Source organism: Ictidomys tridecemlineatus, chromosome 9, assembly GCF_052094955.1.
Source record: "Ictidomys tridecemlineatus isolate mIctTri1 chromosome 9, mIctTri1.hap1, whole genome shotgun sequence".
Lineage (NCBI taxonomy): Eukaryota > Metazoa > Chordata > Mammalia > Rodentia > Sciuridae > Ictidomys > Ictidomys tridecemlineatus.
In genome coordinates, this window is record NC_135485.1 from 58,319,286 (window position 1) to 58,337,074 (window position 17,789).

The window sequence follows — 17,789 nt, forward strand, 5'->3', positions numbered from 1 at the left end:
AATTCTAAGAACATTTACTACTTATTCAGTCACTTTGGACATGGACTTCGGATAAGCAATGATAACATTTCATCAGTACTTCAATGTAATATTTTCATTTTTAAGACCTGGGGATTATAGTCAGGCATCATTGTAATCCATGTACCAGGGAGACTGAGGCAGGATCTCAAGTTCTAGGCCAGCCTCAACAATTTCATGAAACCTGTCTCAAAATAAAATTAAATGGGCTAGGATTGTAGCTCAGTGGTAGAGTACCCCTGGCTTGATCCTGAGTACCACAAGAGAAAAAAAAACAAAACAAAACAAAACAAACAAAACAATAACAAAAAAAAATATATATATATATATATATATATATATATATAGAGAGAGAGAGAGAGAGAGAGAGAGAGAGAGAGGCTCCCCTTAACTACTGTGCTGCTATCACACTTCATAATAACTCCTGCCTGAGTGGTTTGTGCCCCTGGGGGTATCCACCTCTTCCCTGTCCCAGAGGGCACTTCTAGGAAAATGGCAGGGAGGGGTAGTGGTTAGGGCAAGAGGCCATGAGCAACTGACTAGAGAAAAGGTGGAGCCCTTGGAACAGTACCAACAGAGGGAAGTAGAACCTCTTTAAACTGCAGTGGCCGCCAGGTTATACCTCTTAGAGGGCACTTGCACCTTTATTTCCTAGGTACAGGAACAGCCAGCCCATGGCTATTCTTGGTCAGCCCTGTTCCCTCTCTGGTTGCCAAGAGCCTGGCTTCTGCCTAGTAATAATAGGCCATTTAGGGTTCCCTATCGAACAATATTCCCTTATTTCATGGAATGTTTAAGTATTGATAGATATTTAGATTAGAATGTTCAAGAAGGGGATAATCTGTTACTTCTTAAAAACTTTCTGATTTGAAATAATTTTGAAGTTTCAAGAACTGCGCAAGGGATTCTTTTACTTCTATTCCTCAAACATTAACAATTTATCATCTTTGTCTTTCCTATCTCTTTTGTTCATTAGTAGACTTTTAAATTATGTTTTAGATTTACAGAAAAAACTGAGCAGGTAGGACACAGGTTTCAGATACCCCCCTCCCATACACACACACACACACACACACACACACACACACACAAACACACACACAGGGTTTCCCCTACTTTATAATCTTTCATAAATATATTTGCTACAGTCAATGAACTGACATGGAAACATTATTATTAATGACTCAGATTTCCTTAGTTTTTTAAATAGGCATGTCCTTTTTTTCTGTCAAGACCCAATCCAGGATATGTTAGACATAGTTCTCACATCTCCTTGGGTTCCTCTTGGTTATGGTAGTTTCTCAAGAGTTTCCTTATTCTGATGACTTTGACCGTGTTGAGATATACTAGGCAGATATATTATAAGATGTTTCTTTGCTGGATTCGTCAAATGTTTTTCTCATGATTAGACCAAGAACACAGCAGTATTGAGACATTCTCATTACATCATATCAAGGTCACATATTATCACCATGACTCACCACTGTTGATAGTGACTCTAATCACCTGCCTGAGGAAGTGTTCTCCAAATTTCTCTCCTCTAAGCTCACCCTCCCCCACCCTTTCCATACAGCACTCTTAGGAAGGAAGTCACTATGTGTTACAGTGGGTGAAGAATTGTGTGTCACCTTAAAGGTGGGGAAATCTACATAATTAATTTAGAATTCTGCAAGAGAGATTGACCTCATTTCTCCAATTCTAAATTTTCTCTGCCAGTGGTTTATAGCCAGTTGTTTACAGTAAAATATAGCAGATTTATATTTATCTTATGTTTTGGGTTATAATTCAATATTATTTTGTTGCTCAAATTGTTCCAGCTCTGCTCATTGGCTGAACAGAATTTTTAATTCATTAAAATTAGTATGCTAATCTGAGATATGAAAATTAAAAGCATTTTCTCATCTGCATACTAAATATTTATCTATTATTATAGGAAATGTTTACTTTAAATTTAAAAAAAATAGGTAGAAGATTCACATGGTTCAAAATTTATATGGTGAGAAGTCACTTCTCTATCCTGGATGGCAGCCAATCTGTTACTTCCCTTGCAGAGAATCAATGTTAATAGTTTACGATCTATCCTTTCAGAGGTTTGGTTTTGTTTCATAAACAAGTAAGTACATCTCTGTTACTTTTTCTGTTATTTTTTCTCCTCATTTTTATGTAAATAGTAGCACACATTATGCCAGATGTTGCATATATTTGTGTTTGTGTGTGTGTATCTGGTTTTTTTTTCCCCCCCCAGTGCTTGGGATCAGACCCAGGGCTGCCCACCTGCATGCTAGGCAGTCATCCATTCACATCCACTGACCTACACCCCTAGCCCTACATACCATTTCTGTGAGAATCTACTCCATATCAGGATTTGGAATTTTCTCATTCTTTTTGATGGCTGAAGTATTGTGTTGTATTGGTTTCTTACAGGTTGACATTTATGCCATTTCCTTTTTTTTCTTTTTTTTTAAACAGTGCTGGGGATCAAACCCAGGGCTTCATATATGCCAGGCAATTGCTCTACAACTAAGCTGTATCTCCAGCCTTCGTTTCCTTCTTTCTCCTCCTCTTTTTTTTTTTTTTTTTTTTTAACAGTGCTGGGGATCAAACCCAGGGGTGCTTTACTACTCAGTTCCTTTCCTCCCTCCCAGCTCTCTTCTACTTTTTTGAATTTTGAGACAGGATCTCACTAAGTTGCTCAGGATGGTCTTGAACTTTCCCAGGCTGGCCTCAAACTTAGGACCTTCCTGCCTCAGCCCTCTGAGTTGCTGGGATTATAGGTATGCACCACAGCATCTGACTCATTTCCATTTTTAAAATGTTACAGTGCTGTAATGAAAAGCTTTCTTCTACTTTATGCAATTTTACACTTTGTGTATCTCTGTAGGATAAATTCCAAAAAGTAGAATTTCTTGGTTAAAGAGTTCTATAATGGCTGAGGAGTAGCTCAGTGGAAGAGCCCTTGCCTAGCATGTACATAGTCCTGGGTTGTATCCCAGGACCAAGTAAATAAATAAATATATTTAAATAAATTTAAAAGAGCTTAACAATGGCCTGATCCTTAGGTAAAGCATTTACCAGAATGAAGAGTTTGCTGCTTGATATTAAGCTCACTGCTTAGGCTGGGAAAGGCTGCTAAGAAATCTTAAGTGGACAATGCAGGCTGGGACTTAGCATAGTATGTCCAGATGTAACAGAGCAAGAAGCAGAGTTAGACAGGGCAAGATACTGAGCTCTGTTAGTGGTCCTTAATGTTTCCCACACTGGAAAGGGATGAATTGATTGGTATTTGACTGTCATTTCCAATTGGCTTAGTTCAACATTATCCTCATTACATTGAGACTAGTCAATCAAGAAAGGATTTGTAAGATATTTTTGCCAAGTAGACTGTTTTTCAGAACTCTTTTTAAAGTGCGTAACTAGGAGCTGGAGTGTGACTCAGTGGTACGAGCATTTGCCTAGCATACATGAGGCTTGGATTTAATCCCCAGCAGCACATCAATAAATAAATAAAGTTTCAAACTGGTATGGATATAATTAGCATCCCCCCAAAATTAATTTTCTATTCTTTAAATAATACGGCAAACATGTAATTTTTAAAAATAATTGGCATATTACATGCATGAGGAAGTCCTGTCCTTTATGTTGATTCGTATATATAACATAAAGCCAAAAGAAGACTGTTTTATGTATAGAATTCAATACATAAAGGAAGTGGCATTAGGGATCTGTGCTATCAAATAAGTCTGAGTAAAGTGGATGTGTTACTATGCCCTTGCCATCTTCACTTCCCCCAAAGATTCTACCACACCTGGGTTTTTTGTTTGTTTGTTTTTAAAATATTTTTAGTTGTAGATGGATACAATACCTTTATTTTATTTATTTATTTTTATGTGGTGCTGAGGATCAAACCCAGTGCTTCACACACGCTAGGCAAACGATCTACCACTGAGCTACAACCCCAGCCCCACGCCTGGTTTCTGAACTAGCACTTCTGAAATTTTGCCCTTGGTATGCCTCTGTGCTGCTGCTGATCTCCTTTCTCTCCCAGTCTACCTGAACCCCTACTCCGCCTTTCCTCCCTTAATCACCTGGCCCCAAGGATGCAATCATCCTCTGGTTCTTCCCCCTGCCAGATGTCAGGAAATCTTGTTGTCACATAGATGAAGGATTATTTAAAGGAATATGGTAAACAAGCTCTCATTTTTAAAAAATAATATGACTCCATAAGTCATTGACATTAGACTGAGAAGACAAGCCCACGGTGGTAGAGTCAGGAATGTCTTCTACAACTGTTCCTTCACCTCATGATTCACTAAGAAAACATTAGCCAAACCCAAACAAAGAAAGATAAAGCGGGGCTGGTCTTTCTTTACTCTTGTTTCTACCCAATAGCACATGTGATAATTTTGAAATGTGTTTACAAATCTTTGATATTCCTCCATTCAAGAGCTGGAACTTCTTCCCATCCCCTTGAGTGTGGCATGCTGGATGTGAATGGAATATGGTAGAAGTGACTCTGACTTCAGTGACTAGTCATGAAAGATTTCGTGGCTTCCGCCTTTGCTCTTTCTTGGCTCACTTGGTCTGAGAGAAGGCAGTGGCTAACACTCTCAATGATGAGAACACTCAGCATCCCCATGAAGGGGGAACAAAGGTCAACAAGAACTGAGATATATGGATATAAAACAAAATATTATCATTGATTACCTGGTAGGGAAATTAGGGGCAGTTATTGGTTTGTTCTTTTCTTTTCTTTTTTTTTTTCCTTATCTGTTGTAAATTTTTTTCCCAATAAACATGCATCATTTGTATAATTTAAAAAATTTTTAAAATATAAAAATAGATGTAAAACTCAGCGTGGTGGCACATGTCTGTAGTTCTAGCTACTCAGAGGGTTGGTGCAGGGTATCACTGCTAAATGTACAAAAATACAACCTTTTATCAACTGACTTACAGTCTATATATCTAAAATGCAGTGAAAATTGATAATTTTAAAGTGCTTAAAGATCTTGTACTATTTTTTGAAACAACATATTTTCTGTTTAAAGCACTGATTATATTTAATTGTAGTTTTAAAATTTTAAACTTATCATGTAAAGAATATGTGAGAAATTTCTATTAATTTATAAATCAGAACAATCCATTTCTGAAACCTACTGATAATGGCAGAACTTACTATAGTGCCTCCCTATACCACACTCCCTTCTCCCATATCAATTTTGCATTTTCTTTAAAGAGTACCAATAGAGTATAACTTCAAATTGTCCATTTTCTATCATAAGCTAGTACTAAGTGCTACCTTTATATCTGAAAGGGATAAGAATTTTTTTTTCAATTTAGAAAAGGAATGAAGATACATAAGAGGTTTTTGTTGTTACTGTTGTTTTTGTGTGTGTGGTTCGGGGGCTTAAACCCAGAGCCATGCACATGCTGGACTAGCACTCTACCACTGAGCTACAACCCCTTTTACATGGAGTTTTAAATCTGATCATACAAAGACTTCAGGAATTTATTTGAGTCAGAAGTGTTCCACAATAACAACAACAAAAATATTAACCAAGGCAGACAAAGAGCCACACCTGTGTCCAGAATGCTGCAAGCACCAGGTGACACAGCTCCACCTGCTCTGCCTCTGCTTTCCCAGGTGGCCTTGAGGAGACAGGAGAACATCTAGACCCTAGAGACCACAAGAAGTATAAGGTGACACACAGGTAGGGATGTCTGACTTTGCCCTGTGTCTAAAGAATTAATCCTTTCCCCTCCTCACAGAATCACTGGCTGTTCCCAGGACTAGAGATCTTTGTGGTCATGGAGTCATCCGTGTTGTGGTGTTATGCAGATAGATGCATTCCTTTTCAAGAAGTCTGAGAGACATCTTAAATAAATACAATAAATCTTAAGGTGTAAGACTATAGATACAATCAATTCAGTTTCCCCTTATCTATGCCCATGAGGGTGTGCAGTGATGTATACTATTGATAACATTGATAATTGCAACTTCAAATAATTCAAAAATTCTGACAAGTAGCAAAGTGGTCGTCAGTTTCTGTCAACCCCTTTGACATTTCCTGATTGAATCCTGCAATTGACTGATATGATCACAATAAAGATCAGAAGATAAAATAATTGTGTAAAGTCATCTGCATTGGATATAGTGCTCCTGAAAGAAACACATATACTCCAAATTTGAAAAGTGGTCTAGGTCTCACCTTTCCCAGGATTTTACGACAGGTATCAGCAAGCTTCTTAAGAAATCTAGGGTAATATCTTTGTGTATGTATGTTTAGTATTTTATTGATGCATTATAATTATACATAATAGTGGGATTTATTGTGACAGATTCATTCATGCATGTGACATAATTTGGTCAATTTCGTTCTTTTTTCCTTCCTTCTTACCTCCCCCTAGTTCCCTTCCTCTACTCTGTTGGCCTTCCTTCTATTTTAATGTGATACCCATCTCCTACTTAGTTTTTCCCCTTTTTCTCTCTAGCTTTCATATACGAGAGAAAAAAAATACCACTCTTGACTTTCTGGGTCTGGCTTATTTCACTGATCATAATACTCTCAAGTTTCATCTATTTTCTTGCAATGACATACCTTCATTCTTCTTAATGGCTGATAAAACTCCATTGTGTATAAACGCAACAATTTCTTTATTCATTCATCTGTTGTTTGGCTATTGTGAATTGTGCTGCTACAAACAAGGACATGCATGTATGACTATAGTATGCACATATGACTTAACTCTTTGGGATAAATACTAAGAAGTGGTATAGCTGGGTCATATGCTTGTTTCATTTCTAGTCTTTTGAGGACTCTCGATACAGATTTCCACAGTGGTTGTACTAGCATTTTCCCATTCTAACCAGGATGAGATAAAATATCAGTGCACTGTTGATTTGCAGTTCCCTAATTGCTAAAGATATTGAACATGTTTTCATCATTTATTGGCAGTTTGAAATTCTTCCTTGGAGAAGTATCTAGTTAGTTAATTCAGGGCAACATCTTGTGATCTTTCTACAATGCATAGTAACAATTATATGTTACTATAAAGTATTACTTAATTTAGGTGCCCCTTGAAAATAGTTAAAATCACTATTGTGAGAATTATAGCCTCAAGATAAAGCACAGTCCATCTTTTATGTCCCCCTTCCCCATTTGCTGCTTCCCGTCAGTAACATTGTACATTTTAGCACTGTCTGTCCTGAAAAGCTGAGGTTGCTCAATGTTATTGGTATATTTTTGTCCTCCCTCCTCTCCTTCACAAATCTGAGATTCACAGAGACTTCACCTTTGGCATAGAAGCTGTTAGGGTCAAACTAGGTGGAAAACTAAGAACCCCTCAGAGAGCACACAACCACTGTAAAGGCCTGGCTCTCTGCAGAGACAAGTCTGTGTGACCATTAATTCAGGTAAAGCTTTTGTTATTAGCAGCGTGAATAACATTTTGCTCACTTTTGAAAGTCCATTCTAGTCGGAAACTCCAAATGCTCTGATCTAGACGAGCTTCAAGTCTTATAAGATTAACTAAAACTATGGTTTTACAAAGTGATGATACAGGAAGGAAAAGGAAAAAAAAATAGACTATATAAAAGAATTAGGCACTTCCAAAACAGTTCTGGCTTTGCCCCCAGTAGACATTTAAAAAGTATCTTTCTCCTTAGTTGTCTTACCATCTAAAACAAGTTGGGACATAATTTATATATACTTTAGGCCTTTATTTCTTAAACCCATGTCTTAAAAGTAAAAAAGAGGAGTCAAACCTGGTAGCTAGGAATCAAGAAGTACTATTTTCACATCATGGAGGAGGAATTGTTCAATAGGTCAATGATGTTTGAGACTGCATCTTTACTAACTTAGTGGAATTTGGATAGTGTATTGCATGACTGAATTTTAGATTTTTCAGATTTCATGAGCGATGGCGGCTCTATACAAACACAAACACACACACACACACACACACACACACACACACACACACACCCCTCATCATAAGCTTCACTCCTTCAGAGCTTGGCCTGTATGGGTTCCAGGCCACAACAGAGTTACTAATTTGACTAGTGTTAGTTTATGTGATTTCAATTAGACATAATTCCATTTAATGACATATCATCCCAGCTAATGATTGTTACAAGAGATAGTTGAAGTCATTTTTCATTTGAAATGAGAAGTCCAAGCATCTTTTTAATGTAGAGACATAGGAGAAGTGCTTGGTTTGATCAGTAAGTTTTGTTCTTACTCTTTTAAATCAACTAGTAGAATTCTGCATAGATAGAAATTGACGTGAGCTGTGTATGTTAAATTAATAATAGGAAACATTTATTGAGGATTTCCTCTGGTGCCAGGCATTTTCTAAGGACTTCATGGTAATTCATTTGATTCTCTCTCAAAAAAAAAAAATCTTATATTGCTATGTAATTTATTCCCACCTCCCAAGTGAGGAAACAGAAGTTGAAGTACTTATCCAAACTCCATCAGGAACACAGGAAGCCTAACTTCATCACTAAGCGTCAGTACTTTGCACTATCCTACTTTTTATTAAACATTTTAAATTTGTTTTGATGTTGGCAAACCAAGCACACACAGCAACAGTGTTGTGCTAAACAGCCTTTACAGAGATTGAATTCACCAAACCCTAGATGATCATCACAGTAAAAAAGTGATTTAATTATGGAACCAGGGCATTTTGGACATAAGAGAAAATGGAGAGACCCTTTTGGACCTTATCTAATTCTTCTTATCAATTAAATCAGGCCCTCTAAACTAAAATTTTCTTTACTAATTGTAGATATCACATTATCCAGCTTGGTAAGTCAACATTTCTAATATTTTTTAAGATGAAACTAAGATATTATAATAGTTTAACTGATCTCTGCTTTTAGCTCATCTCCCTTATGACAGCAAGAGGAATCTTTTTTTTTCCACCCTTACCTAGATGTCATGCCTTTGCATTAAACTTTCAATGGTTTCCCCCATTGCCTGGTCAGTGGTTCTCAGATTTTTGGATTTATCATGGTGATAGTTGCATAACTCTACATTTACTAAAACCAATGAACTCTGCATTTTAAATAGGTGAATTGCATGACATGTGAATTGTATCTCAACAACTGTTTTTTAAAAATGTATTTGGGGATCAAAGCATCTGGAAGCCATGGCACACCATTTGGAACTATCAGCAATTTTACTAGTAGAAAATAAAACCATAATATATGTTTATATATTATATAGTATATCTATAATATTCACAATATATTTATAACATTAAAATTTACTACAACTATACCTACAAAAACAGCAGTTATCTAAGATTATTGAGAATTTCTAACATTTGTCTTTCATATTAAATTGCCATTTATTGGGCTGGGGATATAGCTCAGTAGTAGAGCACTTGCCCCTTTTTTTCAACCTGGTGTTAGATAATGATGTTTCCACTTTATCCTCTTACTACACAGCCTCACTGCTGTCCTATTAAGTAGCTAAGAACTTTCCAGGCACATCCTGTGTCTTTGTTCACACTCCTTCCCTTTCCTGGGATATTTCTCCAGAAGAATCCTCTTCACGTAGCCCTTCAAGGCTCACCTAACTTTCTTCTTACCTCCCAGCTTCCCTTATCCAGGAAAGCACCATCAGATCAGGAAAAAGTATACATCATACTAAATGCTGTATTTCTAGCACAAAAATATAGCCTGATACATAGAAAATGCTCCCTAAACATCCCATTCTGTTTCTTCAAGTCTTGATGCACAGACCTATCCTCAACACGTGGTGCTGAGATTGTTTTTCAGTGACTCCACTCTCAAAGCCTCCTTCCCTGGCCACCAGTGAGCTCTTGAAGGCTGAAATTATGCTCTTATCACATACTAGATGCTCAATAAATAGTCAGTATATTTAGCCAGGCAAGATAGTAATTCTAGCTACTTGGGAGGGTGAGGAGGATCACTTGAGCCCAGGAGTTGAAGACCAGCCTGGGCAACATACTGAAAACCTGTCTCTTTAAAAAGAAAAAAAATCTGGTATATTTAGATAAATTGAAAATATATTGTATCTGGCACCATGGTGCACACCTGTGATCTTTGGAGGCCAAGGCAGGAGGATCACAAGTTCAAGGCCAGCCTTAGCAATTTAGTAAGGCCCTAAGCAATTTAGCAAGACCCTGTCTCAAAATAAAAATTTAAAAAGGTCTGGGAGTGTAGCTCATTAATCAAGAGCCCTTGGATTCAATCCCTGGTACAAAAAAAGAAAAAAATTAAAAAAGAATAAACTTACCAGAACAAGAGCCAAAGGATTTCTAAGCTGAAGAAATCCAGCCCCATGACAGAAGGTAGGGCATGAGCACCCTAGTGGGTCTGATGTGTGGTTTCAGTGTCCAGATCCTGGCTGGAAGGCAGAAGCTGGCAGGGAAAGGGAAGAGTGTGCTGCTCCTGGCAGCCCTCCTAGCCTGGACATTACAACAGGAGCAACTGGATCAGATCCATTTCACCCCACCCCACCCCGCCCCTTGCCCCCAACACACAGCTTGTTGACTCTATAAGAGAGTTGACCAGATCAGGTGTGACATGTGGACAAAAGCCAGTGGGACATGAGGAATCCTGATGAGAACCAGCTTGAGACCTAGGATTGTGTTCTAACTAGTGAGCAATCAGCCAACACTAGTGCTATATAAACTACACACTACGCAGAAGTAAGAATGTGGTAGAACTAACAAAGCTGGTTTCCTGGGAAGGCCAGTGTCATTCACTTTTTAAAGAGTCCTGGCCTCTGTGAAGCCCTCCCTGATTTCCCCAGCCTAAAAGGGTCCCTTTCTTTCTCTCTTTCCTCCCTCTCTCTCCTCTCCTTCCCCTTTCCTTTCTTGCCCCTCCCTTTCCCCTCCTCTTACCCCTTCTCTCCCCCTCTGATATCTTCCAGAGTGTCTAATTCCCGGCTTAGGACACTTTGCAACTTTTGGCTTATGCTGCAGTTGTTTGTCCTCATTCCTGGTACCACCTTTTTTCATCTTGCCTAATTTTACAAGCTTTTATCTGATACAGTGCAGCTTTAAAAGACACCTTGGGAGCAAGACAAGGTACAGAGCAATCAAGAATAAATATTGTTAAATTTTTGCTTGCTTTGGCAGCACATATACTAAAATTGGAATGATACAGAGAAGATTAGCCTGGCCCCTGCACAAAGATGATACTCAAATTTGTGAAGCATTAAAATAAATATTGTTAAATATTAAGTTTCAAGAGTCGAAAAGTCACGTGCTGCTCACCTTTACAAATCCCACACTATTATGCAAAATATTTGTTGTTGCCTAAATTCATTTAGTGATAACAATATAGCAAAAACGTTCCTTGACTTTTAAAAGAAGTTGACATTTAGTAGAGTATTTATATAGATGTCTATCTTGAATTCTTTTAAATTTTCATCCCTCTAGAGTATGCCCCCACTATCTGTCATTTTTTTCTTCTTTTCTAGATTTGATTTGCCAAATTTTCATCCTTTAAATAGTAATTTTTTTGGAAAGAAGCCCCTTCCCACTCCCCCCCCCAAAAAATAGGCTTTAGGGGTGTAGCTCAGTGGTAGAGCTGCTACTCCAGCATGTGTGAGGCCCTGGGTTGGATCCCCAGTTCTGCAGAAAGAGGGAGAGAAAAGGGGATGAGGGAAAGAGGTTGACTTACTTCAAAGTATAAAGTAAAAATACAAAGAAATAAAAATATTTGACACTCACTGAGACACAATTTTATAAAGAACATTAGCCATAAGTATAGTATAATGAATTATAAAGGTTTGCTGACCTTTTAATGGGGGAAATAACCAAAGAAACAAAAATATTTTAAAAACACAGCATCATAAAAAATTAAGAATTTCCACTTGAACATTTAATTTTTCAGCCCTCTTTGAATTTACATTCAAAAATCTCAGTGTTGTGCTGCAGTTCATAGACTAGCCATTCTCTCATTGCAAATATCCACAATGATCAGTCCCTTATACACAATTAAAAGGAACATTTCCAGTTAGTTATACAGTACTTCAAAGCTAATATTTAATCCTAATTGGCATCAAGTTTAGTGCAAATAAAATTATATTTAGCAGCTTAGGGAACTTCTGCTGGGGAGGAATTTTTCTCTTAACCCTTATGACTTCCCCAGAGTAAAATCATTCCCCTCTTCTATCAATACCAACGTTGGCCATTCAAACCTATTGAAACTACTACTAATAATTCTGTGGCACAGGGAGTTTCCCAGAAAGATGGTTTCAGTCACTATGCAAATAAGCCACATGCTTTATACATTTGGAAAGTTCCCTTCGGGTTGATACAAAAAGCAGGGCCTAACTGACATTCATTTCTCTATACGGAGTAGAATCAAGGTTGAAGTTGGACCTTACCCACCTACTTCTCTCATCAGTGAAGAAACCCAAAAGAGGGAAGGCACTCATTGCTCTGTGCATTAGCTATCACAGGTTCAATTGAGAAGATTCAGGCTCAAGGCTGAGGAATCTCTTAAATCAAATTGTACTCACCAGTAATAATTTTATTACACTGATTTGAATGCCAAGGAAACATATCAAGAAAAAGAAAGCCATCTGATTTCAAACCTGGTGCTTTCCATGTTCTGCCAAGATTTATTCTCCAAATTAATAGATGCCAGAGAGCTACTAGCCAGAGAGGGGTTCCCCCCACCCCCCACCCGCCCTGAGTTTTGGCATTCTTTTAATTGCTTCTTTTTTTGTTGGACATCTGTTACCTTTCTAGCCAAGGCCTAGGATTGCTGCTTCAAAAAAACAATGTAGCTTACTGTGCCTAAAATTTCCACTGGCAAAGGAAATGCTAGAATACCTCCTGAGTTGTGAGTGCTGGCTTTGCCACTTGGCTAGGCTTCACTGGCCCAAGAACATGAGCCTTCACAAAGCTGAGATGGCTCCTAAGGTCCACTGTGCTGACAGGAAACCCAGGGAGTCCATTCCACTTGACCTTTCTCTTTGCCAACCCCTCAGCTGCTTTTCTATTCTCCCTGAATTCTCTGAGTACTCAAAGATGAGAGTGTGGTTGCTGCATGTTGGACAGAGGGGCCCACCTCAGTCACTATACTCTTCTACCCGTGGAGTAGGGAATTTCTCATACTGGTTGGCCAGTTTCCATTTGTTGTGGTGACTTTTGAGTAGTGCAGCTAAGGAAGTCTTTCGGGTGACATTTCTAGATACTTCCCGGCTCTTGGCCTTCCTAGTGGGGGAAGAGCTTTGGACTAAGGGATATACAGAGAAAATGGGCTTGCCCCGAGGAGCTCCCAGCAGCTGCCATATTTCCCCAGAGGTATTACTGGTCAGATATTGCCATGGTTTCTTTCCACTGCTGTCCCGGACGTTCACCTGAGAAGACAACTTTTGCACTAGCAGTTTGATGACTCCCTGGTGGCCATGAATGGCTGCAAGGTGTAGTGGGGTATACCCACTACTAGACTTCACATTTATATCAAGTACAATCCCTGTCTTCCGTGCTCCTGAGACCAAGTCCTGAAGGGCCTGAAGGTTGCCATGTTTGGCTATCCAGTGCAAGGCAGTGTATCCAGTCAAGAAGTCTTTGTGCAAAGCCAACTGAGGGTCCTCCCAAAACAGCGTCAACACCTCAATCCAAGAGCCACTGGCAAGCTTCACAATCCATTCATGCTCCCTGGCATCTAGGGGGACCAGTGATGACTTGTGCTCAGAAGTTCTGTGGGGTACCAAGGCGGCAGACCCATTCCCACTAGAGACCCTAGTGTCTGCCAGTTTCAGTGTCAAAGCTGCATCCACCCTTGGGCTGGGCATTGTTCCTGCCTTGGAAGGTTTCCTGGGGCGTGGTGGGCGACGACTCCTTTTCAGCAAGTCCTCATCAAGGTACTCTTCATCAGAGGAAGACAGTTTGGCCTTGCCTGCCCTAAAGCTCCTTCTGAGAGACCTCCTTAACTTGGGAGCTGGCCAAGGCAAAGGCTCCTGGGAGTGGTGTGGGGGGCCTTTAGCCCCTGTTGGAACTTGTTGAGAGGTATGACCGTTCCCTCTGTTCCTGAGGCCCTGAGGACTCTGAGGGCTGCCTTTCTTTGGAGGTACAGATAGGCCCCCAGCTGGATTCCTGAGCTTTCCCCAAACTGGGGTTCCCAAGGCAACTTGTAACCCCTCTTCAGAACCCCCAGGGGACTCTTTGGGCCCACTGCTGCTCTCCTCACTGCCATGGCTCTCCTGGTCCACAAAGTCATCCAGATCTTGGAGGGATAACTGACAACGAATGCTACGAAAGACAGCCTGTGGAGGATTCCCTGGCCACGAACCTGGGGACTCTTCAGGAACCACAGGAAAGAGAGAATGAGAGAAATGAGGGAGCTCTGACAGCGGTGATTTAGTCTCTAAGTTTGGCTCCAAGGGAATCCTGAGAAAGTTGTCCGGCAACACTGACCAGGCCCGAATGGGACCCTGGTCTCGGGTCTGGGGCATCTGAGGGTGTCTGGCTACCCATTCTCGAGTGCGCTGCTGCTGCAGTTGCAGAGTGGAATGGTGCAGGAAACCTGAGGTCAACAGCTCTGGTCGGTCTCCTGGAGGGGTGGGGCGGGGCAGGAGAACTGGAGGAGATACCCTGCACTCAGCAGCTTCGGTGATGGCGGGAGGCGAGCTGGGCGTTGCAGGCACCTGCGTGGGCTCAGCCCGCGCGCCTTCTGGCAGCTGCCTTGGAGCCCCACAGTCATCTTGAGCAGGCTGAGCTCGCGCGGGCTTCTCCTTGGCAGTGGCAGGGTCCGGGAGTGCTCCGAGTGGCGGCACTTCCGGGAGCTCCCCCAGGCTGTTCTGGAGACATTCCCAGCAGCAGCGGCCCTGCGTCTCCGCCGCCGCGCACCTGGTTGCAGCTGCCGCCGTAGCCACCGGCACCGGAGCCCTTCGGCCTGGACTGAGCCTCTGGCCGCCGTCTTCCTTGGTAGCTTCCCGGGTTCTTCTGGGCGGGAGTCCATTGCAACCAGCGACCTCGGCTAGGGCTGCGGTACCTGCTGGCTCCTCCTCTGGCTCCCTGTCGCGCCGCCGCCGCCGAGACTGCGGTGGCTGAGGCTCCCCACGGCGTGCGCTCGGCAGGGAGCTGGGAGCAGTTCCCCTTGCAGGGGCAGCGGCAGCAGGCGGCTCGCGGGGTCGCTGCAGCCCCTCCTCCCCCAAAAGGTCCCTATACCTCCTCTTGAGCACGACATACTTGGTGCCGTCGGGGTCCTGGCGCACTGCGGCGACCGAGTTGACGAAGCCTTTGAAGAGCTCGCGGCGTTGCTGATGCTGGCTGGGGGACGCGTAGGGGTCTCGGAGAAAGCTCTTGAAGTGGCTCAGCAGGGCGGCGTTGGTCACTCGGCCCCCAGCCTGGCACAGAAAGTCCAGTAGTGCCTCCTGGCTCAGCTCTAGGGCCATCGCTGCCTTGCCCCTTGCCCACGAGGAGTCTGCGTCTTGCCCTCCCGGTGGTCTTCCCTTCCAGCAGAAACCCTGGCCGCGAGAGTGTCACCTGCGCCCTGGGCGGCACCACCCGCCTCCATCAGCCGCTGAGGCCAGCGCTGCCCGCAGCCAACGAGCGCGCCAGGAGGGCTGAGGGTCCTCAGGGGGCAGCCCCCAGGCTGAGCCCCAGCGCGCAGCCCGGATGGGAGAGGGCGGCTCCTCCGCGGCCCCAGCGCAGCGCGGGCCTCTAGCTGCGAGTCCCCGCACCGAAAGTTCCCGGGATAGGTCGGAGTCGGTTTCACCTGCCCTGGAGACGCCTCCTCCCTGGCTCTGGGGGAAGGGCCCGGCCCGCCTCCTCCTGTCCCTCCGCCCTCTGAGGTCTCCCCCACCCATCCCGGATGAGTCAGGCTGGTCAGAGGCGCGGAGAGCACCGGTAGGTGAGGTCGGGAGTGAACCTCGGCGGGCAGCGAACCTCTCGGCAGGACGCGCGGTCACTCCTGGCCCGGGAAGTGGAAAGCAGGTAGGTGACCGGCCGCTCCTGTGAGTCCCCGCCTGGCAGGAAACAAAAGCAATACAACGTCTGTTCCTGCCCTCTCCATGAGCAGTCCAAGTTATGACCCAAATCGATGGGGGCGGGGAGTTGTCAAATTAACAGGCAGTCTGCGATTTCTCCAGAAGGTGCCTTTCCGTATTACCAATGTCAGGGAATAATTTCAGATTCCGGGCGTTGGGGGGGGGGGCGGGGAAGTACTGAAATCCAGGGAACTTACATTGCGCCCAAACCAAATCTTTCTTGATATGGAGATACAGATGTGGCTGCTCCTTAGGCTACGGCTTTATGGTGTCCAAATACACCAACCGGTGTCTGTACTGAAAAAGAAATGACTGAAAATTACAGGCTAATATTAGTATCTGCCTTTCTTTTTCCTACATAATTTTCTCACCTTAAGATGCAAGGAAAAAAAATACAAAAAACTGTTGAATTATTTATTGTCTTGGGAGCCCAAATCAATAGGAATTGTATCTTAGCCAGTTCTTTAGGATTATTTTGTTTATATTTAGTCTAAAATGTGTGAACAGAAGAGATACGCATTGTGTTTAGGTTGGTTTAACTAGCGAAGTCTTTGCTTTGTAATCTAAGTTTCCCTCCATGCTCAAAATGCTGAAAATACAGACAGATTAGGCTGATTTGACCCCATTGTTCCTAATGTTAGATACAATGAAGGCTTGACTCTAATTCTCCATTGAAGGACTATGAACTGAACCCAAATCAAGACCATTTGTAAAGAAGAGCTGACTTTTGTCATTATCCTCTTCAAGATGGTGGAATTACAGCACTCTCCCCGACCCCCAACAGCTGTTACCTTTTCTCTGTCCACGTGTTTATCTATTTATCTTTGAGATCCTGTGTGCCTCTCCCTGTTCTTTATCAGCCCTGTTCACAAGCCCACTGAGCTTTTCAATGTTTAATCAACATATTTACCTATTTTCACTCCAAGAACTCTGGTTCTTTAGGTCAGCCTTCCTATTTCTTTTCAGTACAAGACAGTCTTATTTACCTTTCAGCCCCAGCTGCCACAGCACATGTCTATTTCTTAGAAGCCTCTCATAACTGCTGCATTTCTCATTATAAATTCTCCTCTCCTGTCATTTGACACTCTTCTCTCTGTACTCCTCTCATTTTTCCACTTTTCTTCCTTTTCCTTCTGTTTTGCATGAGCCCCAGTTGTTTTTGCCAAGATAAAATATTGAAAGTATGCTAGCCCTACAATAGTCAAGTTATTTTAGCATGGACCAATCTTAGTAACTGCCATATAGGCCACATTAGCTGAGCTTTATTTAAAATCTCCAACACTACCCCTGGTACTTTTCCATGAATGAGTTGGAATCTCTGGCTTTAAATTATCTCGGTCAGAAAAAAGAAATGGAAATATTTATTTATTGAAGTACTAGAGATTGAACCAGAGTCTGACAACATGCTAGAAAAGTGTTCTACTACTGAGATACATCCCAAATTTCATTTTTTGTCTATTTTTGGTATTTTCTAGAATTTAAATCCAATAGTGGGTTGAGGGGGGAAATTGTTTCCACAGATATCTCCACATAACATCAAGCCTTTAGGATAGTTATTAAAATAAATGTTTTGTATTAAACTTCAGCTTTCTTTTGTATTTATTTCCTAGTGTTGAGTCTTGGTGGAATTAACTGAGGTATAACCACATGTAGGGCAGGAGGGAGTCCAGGGCACTCAACCACTGAACCACATCCCCAGCCCTATTTTGTATTTTAGATACGGTCTCATTGAGTTGCTTAACACCTCGATTTTGCTGAAGCTGGCTTTGAACTCTCTGGGATTACAGA

The 17,789-nt window shown here is 41.9% G+C and overlaps 2 protein-coding genes and 1 non-coding gene across 13 annotated transcripts in view; 2 read left to right on the forward strand and 1 right to left on the reverse strand.

The window, feature by feature from the left end:
• Positions 1-11,118: 11,118 nt before the first annotated feature.
• On the forward strand, positions 11,119-11,221 carry LOC120892452 (U6 spliceosomal RNA). The gene has a single exon (XR_005737176.1). It is a non-coding gene; the product is annotated as a U6 spliceosomal RNA (small nuclear RNA).
• Positions 11,222-11,772: 551 nt separating this feature from the next.
• Positions 11,773-15,451, reverse strand: Sowahb (sosondowah ankyrin repeat domain family member B). Its single transcript, XM_005337263.4, has one exon. It carries the CDS (start codon positions 15,405-15,407, stop codon positions 13,077-13,079), a length of 2,331 nt encoding a protein of 776 aa, XP_005337320.2. The 5' UTR covers positions 15,408-15,451; the 3' UTR covers positions 11,773-13,076.
• A 27-nt stretch (positions 15,452-15,478) lies between these two features.
• Septin11 (septin 11) overlaps positions 15,479-17,789 on the forward strand; it is a 143,588-nt gene continuing 141,277 nt past the window's right edge. For all 11 annotated transcript variants that reach the window (XR_005736959.2, XR_013425835.1, XM_040292262.2 and 8 more), the window contains exon 1: positions 15,479-15,948. Coding sequence is in view for 9 of the 11 variants with exons in the window: in XM_040292262.2 (XP_040148196.2) it covers positions 15,631-15,948 (318 nt within the window). In the remaining 2 variants the exon portion in view is untranslated. The remainder of the gene's footprint in view (positions 15,949-17,789) is intronic.

Coding starts and splice junctions, on each gene's coding strand:
- Sowahb (XM_005337263.4), bottom strand. CDS start 15,407: ATGGCCCTAGAGCTGAGCCAGGAGGCACTACTGGACTTTCTGTGCCAG.